Source organism: Esox lucius, chromosome 20 (genome assembly GCF_011004845.1).
Source record: "Esox lucius isolate fEsoLuc1 chromosome 20, fEsoLuc1.pri, whole genome shotgun sequence".
Lineage (NCBI taxonomy): Eukaryota > Metazoa > Chordata > Actinopteri > Esociformes > Esocidae > Esox > Esox lucius.
In genome coordinates, this window is record NC_047588.1 from 18,187,216 (window position 1) to 18,204,608 (window position 17,393).

Genomic DNA, 17,393 nt, shown 5'->3' on the forward strand with positions numbered 1-17,393 from the left:
AAAGACAAATGTTGGGAAGAGAAAAAGGGGTGACATGAGAGGTTATAGGAGAGAGAGGTTCCCTTATGATGGCAAATGGAAAGTATGAAGTAAACAGAGGTCAAAGCAGAAAGAGGAATATGGTTTGTGAAGCTAAAAAGTATTACAATTTCCAGTTTTCTAACGTGGACCAGGGAGTTGCTCCCATGCGAGAGATCATCCAATAACGTTCTAACTTCAATCTATATGCCAGTGCTATTCTATCCATGATGATTTGTGGTTGTGAATATGTTTCCTTAAAGGTGAAAGACAAAGGTTTTACATTTTCTTTTTATACCTTTCTTTATACGAAGCTTAAAATCATATTGATCTGTATTAATATTTAAATTGGAATAGATTTTGTATTCCTAACATACGACTAAAAGAGGTTTGACCAGTTGTCCACATGCTTCTTTCGAAGGCTTACAAACCAGGGCGTAGGAGCCGGGGGGGGGGGGGGGGGGGGGGGGGGGGGGGGGGGGGGGGGGTGGGGGTACGGAGAGAGATTTCCTCTTTTGACAAAACAAAAGCAGATTCCTAGGGATGTGTGACATGAATGCTAAAGTAGATTTGTCATGAAAAAATTGTTTGCATGATATTACAAGCCACATTAGTTCTGGTGTCTTGGACAAAACCTTGAATTTGCATCTTTCCTCTAGTGTCTATTAAACCATTTACCTTGGCCCACATACATTTTATTCTGAAAAGTGAAAGCATACTAGTGAGGGTTTTTACCCTGTTAATAGTAGTTGTAGCTTTGCATATAGTACGCAAAGCCAGTCTGAGTTACTTTGACCCCTGGAAAAAGAGCTATGTTAATACTGAAACATAGTTTTGACTGAATTCAGTCCTTAGGTCAAGGGTGTTCAACTTTTACCTTACAGGGACGACATGCTGTGGCAGGACCTGAAGTGGGCAGTCCACGCCAGAAACCCCTAAACCTCACTCAATTATCTGAGTCCCGTAAGGAGAGACGTGACAAAATCCCTAAAAGAAAGATGACAGAAACCTTTTTTTGTCCTTTATTTGGATTGCCTTTATTGGACTTTATGATTATACAAAGAGAATGACCATTGCTTTAGGGTTCACATCCTTCAAGGAGTTGTTGAAGGTGTTTGTAACCATGCTAAGTCAACTGTATTATGACTAGCTACTTAACCAAACACTGTAACAATGTATTTGAGAGGGAACACATGATCATTCTGTAAATGTCTTTATTTTTCAATAAACATTTGGAGACTAAATGTAGTTTACATGTTGTCAACTATCTAAGCTAACCCTAACTGATTTACTCTACATAGCTTCTCTGTCTATAAAATGTACACAAGCACAGTAACATTAAAATAATTGTATGCTATGGTTTTTACCAAATTAATAATAGGCCTGCATGACATAGGCCTTTGTTTGAACTGATAACTGAAATGATAGCACAAACTAATGACTCTTAATAGGTGCCAAACATGTAGGACTACTGCTCCAATCACAACATATTTGTTTAACATGGACAATATACAGTATCTCACAAAAGTGAGTACACACCTCACATTTTTGCAAATATTGGATTATATCTTTTCATGTTACAACACTGAAGAAATTACACTTTGCTACAATGGAAAGTAGTGAGTGTACAGCTTGTATAACAATGTAAAAATAACTCAACACGCAGCCATTACTGTCTAAACCGCTGGCAAGTGACTATGCCCCTAAGTGAAATTGTCCAAATTGGACCAAATTAGCCATTTTTCCTCCCCGGTGTCATGTGACTTGTTAGAGTTACAAAGTCTCAGGTGTGAATGGGGAGCAGGTGTGTCACTGGAAGTTCAACATGGCACCTCATGGCAAAGAACTCTCTGAGAATTGTTGCTCTACATAAAGATGGCCTAGGCTATAAGAAGTTTGCCAAGACCCTGAAACTGAGCTGCAGGCCGGTGGCCAGACCATACAGCGGTTTAACAGGACAGGTTCCACTCAGAACAGGCCTCGCCATGGTCGACCAAAGAGGTTGAGTGCACATGCTCAGCGTCATATCCAGAGGTTGTCTTTGGGACGTTTGAGTGCTGCCAGCATTGCTGCAGAGGTTGATGGGGTCAGCCTGTCAGCACTGACAGGCAGAAGTCAGCCTGTCAGTGCTCAGACCATACGCCGCACACTGCATCAAATTGGTCTGCATGGCTGTCGTCCCAGAAGGAAGCCTCTTCTAAAGATGATGCACAAGAAAGCCCACAAACAGTTTGCTGCAGACAAGCAGACCAAGGACCTGGATTACTGGGACCATGTCCTGTGGTCTGATGAGACCAAGATAAACGTATTAGGTGTGTGTGGCGGCAACCAGGTGAGGAGTACAAAGTGTGTCTTGCCTACAGTCAAGCATGGTGGTGGGAGTGTCATGGTCTGGGGCTGCATGAGTGCTGCCGGCACTGGGGAGCTACAGTTCATTGAGAGAACCATGAATGCCAACATGTACTGTGACATACTGAAGCAGAGCATGATCCCCTCCCTTCGGAGACTGGGCCTCAGGGCAGTATTCCAACATGATAACGACCCCAAACACACCTCCAAGACGACCACTGCCTTGCTAAAGAAGCTGAGGGGTAAAGGTGATGGACTGGGCAAGTATGTCTCCAGACATAAACCCTATTGAGCATCTGTGGGGCATCCTCAAACGGAAGGTGGAGGAGCGCAAGGACTCTAACATCCACCATCTCTGTGATGTCATCATGGAGGAGTGGAAGAGGACACCAGTGGCAACCTGTGAAGCTCTGGTGAACTCCATGCCCAAGAGGGTTAAGGCAGTCCTGGAAAATGATGGTGGCCACACAAAAAATTGACACTGAGCCCAATTTGAAAACTTTCACTTAGGGGTGTAATCACTTTTATTGCTAACTGTTTAGACATTAATGGCTGCGTGTTGAGTTATTTTGAGGGGACAGCAAATGTACATTGTTATACAAGCTGTACACTCACTACTTTCCATTGTAGCAAAGTGTCATTTCTTCAGTGTTGTCACATGAAAAGATATAATCAAATATTGGCAAAAATTTGAGTGTGCTCACTTTTGTGAGATAATGTATATATTGATCGGTTTTAAGAGCAGTGTTTTTTCTGAAACAAAACAATAATTTTTCTATACAAAGATTCAGTATGTCAAATCAAATCAGCTTGACTAGTGATACATTTCAGAATGTTCTGATCCTGCTTGTGGATTAGTCCAAACGCCTCCCAGGGGGCCATGTAATGGGCCAGGACTGTCAGGGTTAGGGGGTTACTAATAAAATGTGGTTGCCCTGCCCCATTGCTCTCTAGCAATTCCTTGTGGCGACTTGGACAGCCTGGAGCTCAATTGAGGTTAAAGACTGAAGTTTGTTTATTCCGGTCTGTATTTTGTAGTTGAGCGAGCAGCATCATAAGGACAAGAATGGCATCAGATTTTCTTCAGATGAAACGTCTCAACGTGGACTGCTGCATATTGAACATGTGTAGTTTCCAGTTCCCTTTCTTTCACCCTGTGTGGGCGTGCCCGTGTTGCCCTGTTGAAAGGCGCAATGTTACCTCACTTGTTTTAATTAACAATAGGAAATGATATATCAACTACTGTATAACTAAATTGAACGCCAAATCGCCCCAGGGATGGGACAAAGAACTCTCTACAGTGGTGTGATTGACAGCAGAAGAAGTGTTTTGTTTTTCTGTAAAATCCCTTCAGAGTGCGCTGCTTATTTCCCAGACTCAGATCGCAGTGGTGCATACTGGGGTGGATGTGTGCATTTGTGAGGCACAGTTATCTATTCTGCTAGTCGGCTTTTGATATTGGCTATCCTTTCCTGCTACTGTAGACATCAGATGAAACAGCAGTCATGATATACTGTGGAACACAAGCATTCACCCCACTTGAACTGTCACATTTAGCTGTGACAAAGACAGATCGAAATTGATTTACTTACATTTGTTTTTGTCAGCAATCTGACTTTCTTTTCTTTTTCTTATTTAAATAAAAACAACAGCGCATGAACGATGAAGAAAATATGCAGCCGAAAAGCTGCCACATTAAGTCCTTCCACCAGACAGACAAGTCCTATAAATGAAACATAAAACACTAATATACTTTGATTAGATAAGGATTCACCCATATATCCCTAACCCTAAGGCAAGGAGGGGGTGTGGTATTATAAGCCAGTAACCACCGCAATTAGAACTGTAAAAAGTGCTAATGATATCATACCTGTCGTTTATAGTCACATATACCATGGCTTTCAGGCAATCAGCATTCAGGACTTTAATCACCCGGTTTATATAGCACTATATAACACACCATCACACACAGTTTGGTTTCACCTGTGCGTCAAAGTATTCCCAATGATTACCCCTATCCAGAATACTGAAGCCTAAACCCCTAAGCCAAAAATAGACTTTTTCCTTCTGAGGGAGGGCAAAATGTCCTTTTGGAATCTTGGTCCTGACAAGCAAAGAAAAACAAAGACACACAGACACACCCTTTCTGCACACCAGCAATAGGCTAAGCAGCAGAACTGTTGTGGTTTACAGTCAGTGGTAGTTCTAAATTCATTTCACACATCCTGAAAGATCAGTCTAAAATGCTTCCTGGGTTTAATGATGAGTGTGTGTGACCCTGTTCTACCACAGGTTTAATGGTGTGTCTGTGTGTGACCCTGTTCTACCACAGGTTTAATGGTGTGTCTGTGTGTGACCCTGTTCTACCACAGGTTTAATGGTGTGTCTGTGTGTGTGTGACCATGTTCTACCACAGGTTTGATGGTGTGTCTGTGTGTGACCATGTTCTACCACAGGTTTAATGGTGTGTCTGTGTGTGACCCTGTTCTACCACAGGTTTAATGGTGTGTCTGTGGGTGTGTATGACTCTGCTGCACCACATGTTTGATGGTGTGTCTGTGTGTGACCCTGTTCTACCAAAGGTTTAATGGTGTGTTTGTGACCCTGCTCCACCACATGTTTGATGGTGTGTGTGTGTGTGTGTGTGACCCTGCTCCACCACATGTTTGATGGTGTGTGTGTGTGTGTGTGTGACCCTGCTCCACCACATGTTTGATGGTGTGTCTGTGTGTGACCCTGCTCCACCACATGTTTGATGGTGTGTGTCTGTGTGTGTGTGACCCTGTTCTACCACAGGTTTGATGGTGTGTCTATGTGTGTGTGACCCTGTTCTACCACAGGTTTGATGGTGTGTGTGTGTGTGTGTGTGACCCTGTTCTACCACAGGTTTAATGGTGTGTGTCTGTGTGTGTGTGTGACCCTTCTCCACCACATGTTTGATGGTGTGTGTGTGTGTGTGTGTGTGAGACCCTGCTCCACCACATGTTTGATGGTGTGTGTGTGACCCTGCTCCACCACATGTTTGATGGTGTGTGTGTGACCCTGCTCCACCACATGTTTGATGGTGTGTGTGTGACCCTGCTCCACCACATGTTTGATGGTGTGTGTGTGTGTGTGTGACCCTGCTCCACCCCAGGTTTAATGGTGTGTCTGTGTGTGACCATGTTCTACCACAGGTTTAATGGTGTGTCTGTGTGTGACCCTGTTCTACCACAGGTTTAATGGTGTGTCTGTGGGTGTGTATGACTCTGCTGCACCACATGTTTGATGGTGTGTCTGTGTGTGACCCTGTTCTACCAAAGGTTTAATGGTGTGTTTGTGACCCTGCTCCACCACATGTTTGATGATGTGTGTGTGTGTGTGTGTGTTTGTGACCCTGCTCCACCACATGTTTGATGATGTGTGTGTGTGTGTGTGTGTGTGTGTGTGTGTGTGACCCTGCTCCACCACATGTTTGATGATGTGTGTGTGTGTGTGTGTGTGTGTGACCCTGCTCCACCACATGTTTGATGGTGTGTGTCTGTGTGTGTGTGACCCTGTTCTACCACAGGTTTGATGGTGTGTCTATGTGTGTGTGACCCTGTTCTACCACAGGTTTGATGGTGTGTCTATGTGTGTGTGACCCTGTTCTACCACAGGTTTGATGGTGTGTGTGTGTGTGTGTGTGACCCTGTTCTACCACAGGTTTAATGGTGTGTGTCTGTGTGTGTGTGTGACCCTTCTCCACCACATGTTTGATGGTGTGTGTGTGTGTGTGTGTGTGAGACCCTGCTCCACCACATGTTTGATGGTGTGTGTGTGACCCTGCTCCACCACATGTTTGATGGTGTGTGTGTGTGTGTGTGACCCTGCTCCACCCCAGGTTTAATGGTGTGTGTGTGTGTGTGTGACCCTGTTCTACCACATGTTTGATGGTGTGTGTCTGTGTGTGTGTGACCCTGTTCTACCACAGGTTTGATGGTGTGTCTATGTGTGTGTGACCCTGTTCTACCACAGGTTTGATGGTGTGTGTGTGTGTGTGTGTGACCCTGTTCTACCACAGGTTTAATGGTGTGTGTCTGTGTGTGTGTGTGACCCTTCTCCACCACATGTTTGATGGTGTGTGTGTGTGTGTGTGTGAGACCCTGCTCCACCACATGTTTGATGGTGTGTGTGTGACCCTGCTCCACCACATGTTTGATGGTGTGTGTGTGTGTGTGTGACCCTGCTCCACCCCAGGTTTAATGGTGTGTGTGTGTGTGACCCTGCTCCAACCCAGGTTTGATGGTGTGTGTGTGTGTATGACTCTGCTGCACCACATGTTTGATGGTGTGTGTGTGTGTGTGACCCTGTTCTACCACAGGTTTGATGGTGTGTATGTGTGTGTGTGACCCTGTTCTACCCCAGGTTTGATGGTGTGTGTGTGTGTGTGACCCTCCACCCTCTAGCATGTCACTTTTAGACTGGAGTGCTGATCACTGCACTAAATGAATGAATTCTGAAATGCAAATGAAATAACCCTATCCAGCCACTTTGATGACAGTGAAGGAAATGGGTGCAGGTCGTGCTGAAATACCACTTGAAAGCACCTTCTATATAGATGTTTGACAAATGAAGAATTGTTTACTATTTGGCATTTTCAGGACAAACAATAATAATAATAAGCCTAATTATGTTGATGCATATACAGTGGGGAGAACAAGTATTTAATACACTGCCGATTTTGCAGGTTTTCCCACTTATAAAGCATGTAGAGGTCTGTAATTTTTATCATAGGTACACTTCAAATGTGAGTGACAGAATCTAAAACAATAATCCAGAAAATCACACTGTATGATTTTTAAGTAATTAATTAGAATTTTATTGCATGACATAAGAATTTGAAACCTCAGAAAAGCAGAACTTAATATTTGGTACAGAAACCTTTGTTTGCAATTAGAGATCATATGTTTCCTGTAGTTCTTGACCAGGTTTGCACACACTGCAGCAGGGATTTTGGACCACTCCTCCATACAGACCTTTTCCAGATCCTTCAGGTTTCGGGGCTGTCGCTGGGCAATACGGACTTTCAACTCCCTCCAAAGATTTTCTATCGGTTTCAGGTCTGGAGACCACTCCAGGACCTTGAGATGCTTCTTACGGAGCCACTCCTTAGTTGCCCTGGCTGTGTGTTTCGGGTCGTTGTCATGCTGGAAGACCCAGCCACGACCCATCTTCAATGCTCTTACTGAGGGAAGGAGGTTGTTGGCCAAGATCTCGCAATACACGGCCCCATCCATCCTCCCCTCAATACGGTGCAGTCGTCCTGTCCCCTTTGCAGAAAAGCATCCCCAAAGAATGATGTTTCCACCTCCATGCTTCACGGTTGGGATGGTGTTCTTGGGGTTGTACTCATCCTTCTTCTTCCTCCAAACACAGTGAGTGGAGTTTAGGCCAAAAAGCTCTAATATTGTCTCATCAGACCACATGACCTTCTCCCAGTCCTCCTCTGGATCATCCAGATGGTCATTGGCAAACTTCAGATGGGTTTGGACATGCGCTGGCTTTAGCAGGGGGAACATGCGTGCGCTGTAGGATTTTAATCCATGACGGCGTAGTGTGTTACTAATGGTTTTATTTTAGACTGTGGTCCCAGCTCTCTTCAGGTCATTGACCAGGTCCTGCTGTGTAGATCCCTCACCTTCCTCATTATCATTGATGCCCCACAAGGTGAGATCTTGTATGGAGCCCCAGACCGAGGGAGATTGACTGTCATCTTGAACTTTTTCCATTTTCTAATAATTGCGCCAACAGTTGTTGCCTTCTCACCAAGCTGCTTGCCTATTGTCCTGTAAACCATCCCAGCCTTGTGCAGGTCTCCAATTTTAAGCCTGATGTCCTTATACAGCTCTATGGTCTTGGACATTGTGGAGAGGTTGGAGTCTGTTTGATTGAGTGTGTGGACAGGTGTCTTTTATACAGGTAACGAGTTCAAACAGGTGCAGTTAAAACAGGTAATGAGTGCAGAACAGGAGGGCGTCTTAAAGAAAAACAGGTCTGTGAGAGCCGGAATTCTTACTGGTTGGTAGGTGATCAAATACTTATGTCATGCAATAAAATGCAAATTAATTATTTAAAAATCATACAATGTGATTTTCTGGATTTTTGTTTTAGATTCCGTCTCTCACAGTTGAAGTGTACCTATGATAAAAATGACAGACCTCTACATGCTTTGTAAGTAGAAAAACATGCAAAATCGGCAGGGTATCAAATACTTGTTCTCCCTACTGTATTTGTGCAATCCCACACTTGTACAAGGTATTGTATACATTTTACTAATTTTCTATATACTATCCAGAGTGACTTACAGTGAATGCATTAATCTCAAACTCTCTGACAATGTATGCATGCCAAAAACAATGGAATACACATTTCTTTAAAATAACAATTACAAATTGAAAGGGATTTACGTAGGTGAGTCTGATCACACAAGATTCCCACCAGCACCACAGAGCCCCACTATTCTGTCACTGAAATGAGGAACGCTCATACAGCTGTGGAGCAGGAATGGATGGCTACAGCATTCCGGAAGCTCCTACTTGGGTACGGCCAATCCTCTGGCCTGCCAGGTGGTGACTGGGAGCTGGATGTCCAAACTGAGCAATTGGGGAAGGCCCTTGGTCAGGAATGTGTTGAGATGGGAGAATCTTCCAGAAGGACAACCATCTCTGTAGCACTCCCTCTATTAGGCTTTGAAGGTAGAATGGATGCGACTCCTTAGTAAAGGGAACATCACTGCCCACTTAGAAGACCTAAAAGACACTCAGATCATGTGATACAATATTCTCTGGTTTGACTAAACCAGGGTCACCTGGGGGGCCTATGGGACATAGGTTTAAAGCAGTTATCCCCAATATATGTGTGTGCCATAAAAAGGAACATCATACTCCACATCAGGATCTGGGAAAACAGTCCAAAGAATCCTTTGTGCACTATGGTTGTGAGGCTTGGGGTTCACTCACCAACCAATGAAGAATGTGACAAATAATTAGGACTACTGATGATCCACATACACTAAAGAGCAGTTACATTTTACAACCACCTACAGAAAAGTGATTCTTAAAGCTTCCATAACAGTCCACACCTACAGAGAGTGCCTTCAGCCAGCAGGTTTTAAAACTCTGCTCACAAAGACAAACAGACACCACAGAACAATAACACAATTAAACCAATTCATATCATTAGAAACCAAAAATAACTACTGTACTTTCAACACTGGAAAAAAATCTAATGAAAAAATTTAAATTGCAATGCTTACTCTCTGTGAGGGGGAAGCAGAGCTGCACTTTTTAACCTTCCAAATGAATGACAAAACTTTTCAGACACATTATTGTCTAATTTGAATCACAGACCAACAAATTATTAAAAAGAAATTCAGATGCTGATAAACTATATCTCAAAGACAAAACATCCGTTTATGTTCTTTATTTGATATTCTCACTTTTAAACAAACACTTCCAACGCCAATAATGCATTTCTGAATTGAATTTAGCGTTAAGCCTGATTTATACTTCTGCGTGTCTGCATTTTTAATGTCATGTGTGTCAGTACGCAGACGTGTTCAGCATTTATAGTTGGGCGGCCTTGTTACGTCTGGCCCTTGAATGTTGATATTTGTAGATCCTCTTGCTTTTGTTCCGATTTGCACCTGGTAAAGCAGAATACACACTGAAATTTAAAATATCAAAAACCCCACTGACTAAATGCATTTTGTTGTATGTACTTGTACATACATTCAACATACATGAAGTTGAATCTATTGTCAGTGAACAAATACAGTACAAAGAAATGCAGTTTGCATCTAATCAGAAGTGCAAATAGAGGACAAACTATTTACAGGTATTAAGTATATGTATGTAGAAGTAGTATGTATGGATGTGCAATGAATGCAAATGCACTACATATGGCAATTCTAAATGTGCAATTGAAGCAGATAGAAGGCAGAACATTTACGAGTATTAAGTGTATATAACCCTAACCCTATTATTAATCTAATATCTGCTTATGATTTAACCCTCCAGAATATCAATTAACAATTGCTTACTTTGAAAGGGCTTCATCAGATTTACATGCAGTGGAAAAGCAGCATCTCCAACGATGACATGGGGATGGTGACTCCTATCCCAGGAAGGTTTGCAGGTGGAGGGATGGGAACTGTCCCCTGAAGCAGGATTGTGTGAAGTGGGTGGCTTGATGTGTAATAGAGGGTATCAAGCGATGCAGAAGATTGTTGGAACGATTAGCTGACAAGCTAAAATATTTTAAACACGCTCTTCGTCTATATTACGCATCTGCTGATATGCACAAGGCCGCACAACTATAAATGCTGAGCATGTCTGCGTACTGACACACATGACATTAACAACGCGGACACGCAGAAGCATAAATCAGGCTTGAGAAAGAGCAAGTGCGAGAAAGAGAGAATAGGATGTTTAAAAAACCCTTTAACACTTCAGTTAACACCAAACATACTAAATGTGACAAATCTGGTCCCCGACCAGAGGGGCACAACAACGCCTGATTGCCCAATGACTAAGGCCTCCAGTTTGTAGTAGGCATACCACCACATCCACAGACCCTCGTCTTCCATTAAGCTAGATGAGGCGAGGCTGCCACAACCTTTGGATAAGAAAACCTCCCCCATAAGAGAGAACCAGCTGGTTAACACACAAAATGCCCAAGCTATTTTGGAAATAGTTGAGGTAGCAATTTGAACAAAGAAAGACCCTTTCCCAACACTAGGACCAGATGCCTGAAAGTGGCTATTGCCCTTTATATTATACTCCGTTGGAGATCAGCAAGTCTGTTTGTTGACTGGCAGCTTGTAAAGAGACCGCCAGCAGCCTTTTGGAAGTTGCCTAGCTCAGACAACTCTGTTCCCTAGTTGATTCCAATCCCATTCAGGGAGGACGCGCAGGACACTTTCACACATATCGTCTACATTGTCTTGTTTTCCACTGCCTTGATTGAAAGCTGAAGCAGTGACATTCAGTGCAGGGACGACGTAATGTTGAGCATCTTTCCACTGGCACGAACAGAGGGACAGAGAGAGAGAGAGAGAGTTGTGCGGGTAAAGCAAAAGAGGAGAAGCCAAGGAATAGTCTCTTGCCTTTAGGGGCATATGGAGGATTCCTCTCCTTTTTCCAACACTTTACTTCCTGTCTCCCGCCCTCCCCTCTTCCCATTGAGGTAATAAAGGTTGTTACTTAACACTCTAGTTATGATGCAACATGAGAGGTGTACTAATGATGATGACAATATACCAAAAAAACGTAGATACAGCATGGCCTTAGGACTGCCCAGGAAGTTGGTTAAATGGTTAAAGACTTTGTTAAGGACTTCTTCACTCTCACACTCTGCATAATTAACCTCAACTCACACAAACACACACACAAATTCACACGCTTGCAGATGTGCACACGCATACACACACACACACACACACAGACTCTCACACATATACACACACGCACGCCCGTATGTAAGCACGCACGCACGCACAAACTAATTTCCCGGTGGTAGTGCAGTGTGTCATGTTTGCGTTAGAGTAAATCTCCATGGCAAGCACAGAACTCCATATTGCATTTGGATAGAAAGTCAATTATACATTTAATTTCATATTTCATACCTCAACTCACATCGGCGAATATATGTGACTGTGTCAGGGTACATGGGCGTACACGAGTCTGTGAGAGTGTCTCCGCTCTCCTCTTCTCTACCTCTCCGACGGCATCTTGTAGAAGACTGTTCTGTTCTCTCATCACACCAGTCTAATCGGACCAAACATGACAGCCTGGTAATGGGCACAGTAAACACACACTGCAGCTGCTCCTCTCCTCATGTCTTCTCTGCCAGTGTGTCTCATCTCATATTAAGAGCTCATAAATAATGGGTAAATTACTGGAGACACTGGGAGCATGAATATGAACATACTGTTAATGCAAGGCATGTTGATCAGTATGCATTTTTTTTTTTGTACGACATTACTGTTAGCGCCTATTTTGGAGTGCCACACGCAACAACCGGTATTGTTTTTTTTTTTTGCGGAAAGTTAAGTTAATAACCAGTTCATGTCAGGTAATAACCAGTTCATCACAATCATCTACAATAAATACCCACAAGACTATACGTAACAACACCACTACTGAACAGTATTGCATGTCAGAAATATCAGCTGCATGAAAATAAGCAGACTGACTGAAAAATTGGAAAAAACTGAAGACTGTTGACCAATTCAGGCTGCATGTGTAGTGGTGATGAAATGTCAGCACACTCCGAGTTTTTATTGGAACACATGTCTCTTTCCATTCATCTAATCGTGGGTGAACGGTGCACAGTTTAATGTAGGAATTATTCTGACAGTCGACTAAATTTTCATTGGTAGCCAACAGGTTGAGTTGATGGTAGATTAGGGGAGGGTAGTGGTAGGTCAGGTTAGTGGTAGGTTAGGTTAGTGTAGTGGTAGGTTAGGTTATGGTAGTGGTAACTTAAGGTAGCGGACAGGTTAGTGTAGTGGTAGGTTATGGTAGTGGTAGGTTAAGGTAGCCAACAGGTTAGTGTCGTGGTAGGTTAGAGAAGTGATAGGTTAGGGTAGTGGTAGGTTAGGTTAGGGTAGTGGTAACTTAAAGTAGCGGACAGGTTAGTGTAGTGGTAGGTTAGAGTAGTGGAAGGTTAAGGTAGCCGACAGGTTAGGGTAGTGGTAGGTTTGGAAAGTGGTAGGTTAGAGAAGTGATAAGTTAGGGTAGTGGTAGGTTAGGGTAGTGTTAGGTTAAGGTAGTGATAGATTAGAGTAGTGGTAGGTTAGAGTAGTGGTAGAATAAGGTAGTGGTAGGTTAAGGTAGTGGTAGGATAGAATAGTGGTAGGTTAGAGTAGTGGTAGGATACAGTAGTGGTAGTATAAAGTAGTGATAGGTTAGAGTAGTGGTAGGTTAGGGTATTGGTAGGTTAGAGTAGTGGTAGGTTGGGGTAGTGGTAGGATAGGGTAGTGGTAGGTTAGAGTAGTGGTAGGTTAGAGTAGTGGTAGGTTGGGGTAGTGGTAGGGTAGGGTAGTGGTAGGATAGGGTAGTGGTAGGTTAGAGTAGTGGTAGGATACAGTAGTGGTAGTATAAAGTAGTGATAGGTTAGAGTAGTGATAGGTTAGGGTAGTGGTAGGTTAGAGTGGTGGTAGGATAGGATAGGGTAGTGGGGTGTATCAGAAAACCACTGAGTATCTGGGGTGGCAAATGACGGTTTCTGACAGTGTGTGCAGAAATTCTTCAGTCGTGAAAACCCACAGTTTCATCAGTTCTACGGATGGCTGATTTCAGACAATCCCTCAGGTGACGAAGCTGGACGTTCAGGTCCTGGGCTGGTATGGTTACATGAGGCCTGCGGTTTTGAGGCTGGTTAGAAGTACTTCCAAATTCTCTAAAACAACACTGAGCAGTGGAGTGCTTATAGCAGAGAAATTAAAACAGAATTATCTGGCAACAGTTTTAGTAGAAATTCTTGCTGTCAGCTTGCCAATTGCATGCTATCCCCAAAACATGAGACATCTGTGGCATTGTATTGTGTCAGAGTGACCCTTTAATGTTCCTAGAAGAAGGGGCACCTGATCATGTTGTTTAATCAGCCTTTTATATGGCTCTCCCAGTGGATTATCTTGGCAACAGAAACAGTGTGCTCAGTCTGTTCCAGAGACCTAGGGTACATTGGCAATAAGGAAAGTTTAGGAGAATTCTATTCCAACACAATCACAGAGACGTTTCCACCTGAGCATCAGTGTCTTCTAACAAGCAGGCAGTTGTGATATGTTTAGACAAACCCATACAAACATGCATCACACACACAAACACACACGTTGGCCTGCACATGCACACAGAGACACCCATAATCCCCCCCCCCCATACACACACACACACACACACACACACATAAATACACACAGGTACTAACTGGTGATTGGCTGGAGGCTGTTGGACAGAGGGGTCCTCGGAATACTCCCTTGACACGTCGGACATGGCCTTTGCTCAGGTGTGTGGAGCTGATGACCAGGTAGTAACAAGTACTGCACGCCATCCAGCCTTTTGGGTCCACTCTCCCATGCGCAGGCTCTTGCGCATATATGGGAGTCTGTCCGTCCAGTTTCAGACTCTTCACTAAGTCAAGTGTGCCTCTTCTCAATCCGAAAGAATGCAGAGCGGAGGAAATGTAGGATACTAATACATTCAGCAACTCATCCAGGAAAAAATAACTTAAATAAATACTTTTTTATTTATTTTTACATTAAAAACTAATTCGTATTAGCATTACTAAAGCCTGCAGGCTGTTTACATAAAAAGCATGCGTGACGCACTGAGGTCACTACACTTGCATACGAAGACGCGACAGTAAACCCGTCAAACATTCGGGGCAGTAGGCTCTCTATTCATACACGTTCAGAAATATTATTTATTGTAGAATATTTTATATATTTCCTTCTATCCTAAGAGAGGCGAAGACTTTCACTCTTTACTTAATCTATTTCCGATCACTCAAAATCCTTCACTCCGTCCTCCTCCTTCCAGTCCTAGAGGGTATTTAGTGTAGCAATAGAGAATGTCTCCAGCAGATTTACCGGGAAAAGTGAGATGCAGTTGACAGGTGCCTCGCGCCCCAGGAGTCTCTCTGGGGAAAACAACATTATTTTCCTGATTGATTGACAGATTCCTGATAGTTTGGTTCGTGGATCTGTAACTGTTAATCCATCCACCGATGTGATAGTTCTTTAGAGTGTACGGAGACACAGACCGAGCGGCAAAAGCGTAGTCCGTTCTCGTGTTTGTAGTGCTCAACAGCGAGACTCCGTTCTCCCTATGATCTGGCTCGTGTCTGTCGTTGGTATAGCTGTCGTTGTGATACGCGCGTTCTAGTCAACCCGGTTTCTGCGCGAGAAAGAGGGAGGAGGGGATATCGCTGGTGCCTCGGTTCAGAGTGATTGGAGATTATGCGGCGCCCTTTTCACTTTCTCTTTTTGTTCCGCACACCGGAGTGGACCCAATGAAAGGGGATGGAGATGGGGTTGAAGGGAAGAGTGCTTGTCTTAATCAGAGCGGAGGTGTAGCTCTGTGTGAGTGTCAATGTGAGACAGCGAGTGTGTTTTTGTGTGACTAATCTCTGTTGTTTTCTAGGTATTTTGCACTCTGCCCTCACTCTTTTCTGCCCCCCTCTTTCTCTTTCACCTTCTTCAGTTAAAAGTAAACTAAATTAAAACCCGCGCCAAGTCAATGTAAACTCCAGTGTCTCTATAAGGAGCTAATTGGCTATAGTCAAACATTTGACAACTCATGTTAGTTTTAGGATCTGTGATGTCCATGATACTAACTCGAGGCGTTTGTCAAATTACATGGCAGTCGCAGGGGTGGGTAGTAACGCGTTACAAGTAACGCAAATGATTAAAAGAGTACCGTTTCAGAGGAACGAGGACTTTTCCTAGTTACCTTCTGCGGGCTGTACTCTTTACTCTTACTCAAATATTTTTTTTATAAATCGTACTCTTTACTCCGTTACATTTCATCTACTCTTTCGTAACAATTTTGTCTTCAGTCGTTTGTCAAAAAATATTGAGTTTTTTCGTTTCGAGTTTGGGTGTTCCCTCTCGCTGCTTTACATTTGCATCGGAGTGAGAGCACGGACGTAGCTAATTAAATGACAGACACCGACATGGAAAATTGTCAATTGGAGGACGTTGACGAGGGAAATTCCAATCCCTGGCAACAGTTGCACATGTTTCGATTTAAATTTAAAATAGGCAACACAGTCATCATGAAATGTTGTCTTTTTATTCTCAAAGATGCAACCATCTATGCTTTCAAAAACTCATCATCGCTTCTCCGCAAGCACATAGAGGTAAGGTTAGAGAACCGGTTCGCGCTACTTCGACAGCTAAATCCTGTTATTATAGCTATCTCTTTTTTTATTATCTTTTTTGTCATTGAACAAGTTCAAGTACAGTATAACGACATGTAATATATCCCAATGATAATGTAATGTTCTAGCTAACCTACAATATATAATAACGCTACAACTTAGTGTATTTGTATTAGTGGTTCATTGGGCTTGACTTTAATTGTATAATTAATGCACTTTAGTTTGCAGCAACATACCCATGTCTAGCTAGCTAGATTTTAGTTGAAAGCAATTTCTGCTAACCAGGTGGTTTAGTTGCAATGCAGTCAGTAATTTCTCCCAAGACCTGACTTACTAATTACAAACAGATTTATTAACTTTTGCAATTTCTTTTGTTTTTCTAATCCGCATTGCTATGGGCTCTGGAAAACAAATGCCTATTCAAATGCAGTTTGCTTTTGTACTTTCTTAAATCGTTTTTCCTTGTTGTTACTACGGAGTTATAATGTCTTGAACAAAATATGTAACTAGTACTCAAGTACTCTTTTACTCTTACTTGAGTATTTTTTTCAGGTGGTACTTCAACTTTTACTTGAGTACAGGTTTTCAGGACTCTATCTACCCCTAGTCCAAAATTATTTGGACAGTGACAAGTTTTGTCGTTTTGAATCTGTATTCCAGCACTGTAGCAGACCTGTCCTTCAGCATTCTTCAGTTCTGTTTTTTTGGGGGGCCATTTTTTCTCTTTGGTCTTCTGTAAGTGAAACACATCCTCAATTTGATTCAGGTCAGGTGACTGACTTGGAGTCAAAAACATTCCTCTATTTGGCCCCGAAAATCTTTGCTTTAGCTGTATGGGGTCATTCTCCAGCCAGGTGAAGTGCCATCCCGTGAGGTTTGAGGCACTTGGCTGTATCTGACCAGACGATATGTTTCGGTACCCTTTCATCCTACTGCTGCTGTCAGCAGTTACATCATTAATGAAGACAAGTGAGACGTTCCAGGGGCAGCAATACATGCCCAAAACATAACACACCCTATACCTTTTCACAGATAGGTTGGTATACCAGTTCCTTTTTTCTCTCCACACTTTCCTTTTGCCATCACTCTGGTCCATGGTAAAATTTGTCTCATCAGTCCAC

General features: G+C 43.0%; 1 protein-coding gene across 2 annotated transcripts in view; it reads right to left on the bottom strand.

Moving 5' to 3' along the window:
* Positions 1 to 15,418, bottom strand: part of LOC106024817 — a 46,599-nt gene extending 31,181 nt beyond the window's left edge. The window contains exon 1 of one of the 2 annotated variants that reach the window (XM_013139287.4): positions 14,320 to 15,418. In XM_013139287.4, coding sequence (XP_012994741.3) covers positions 14,320 to 14,442 — 123 coding nt within the window. In that variant the 5' untranslated portion in view covers positions 14,443 to 15,418. Of the gene's footprint in view, positions 1 to 12,023; positions 12,391 to 14,319 lie in introns of those variants that run through there. The other variant, XM_034289113.1, reaches the window with a different exon arrangement.
* Positions 15,419 to 17,393: the final 1,975 nt, after the last annotated feature.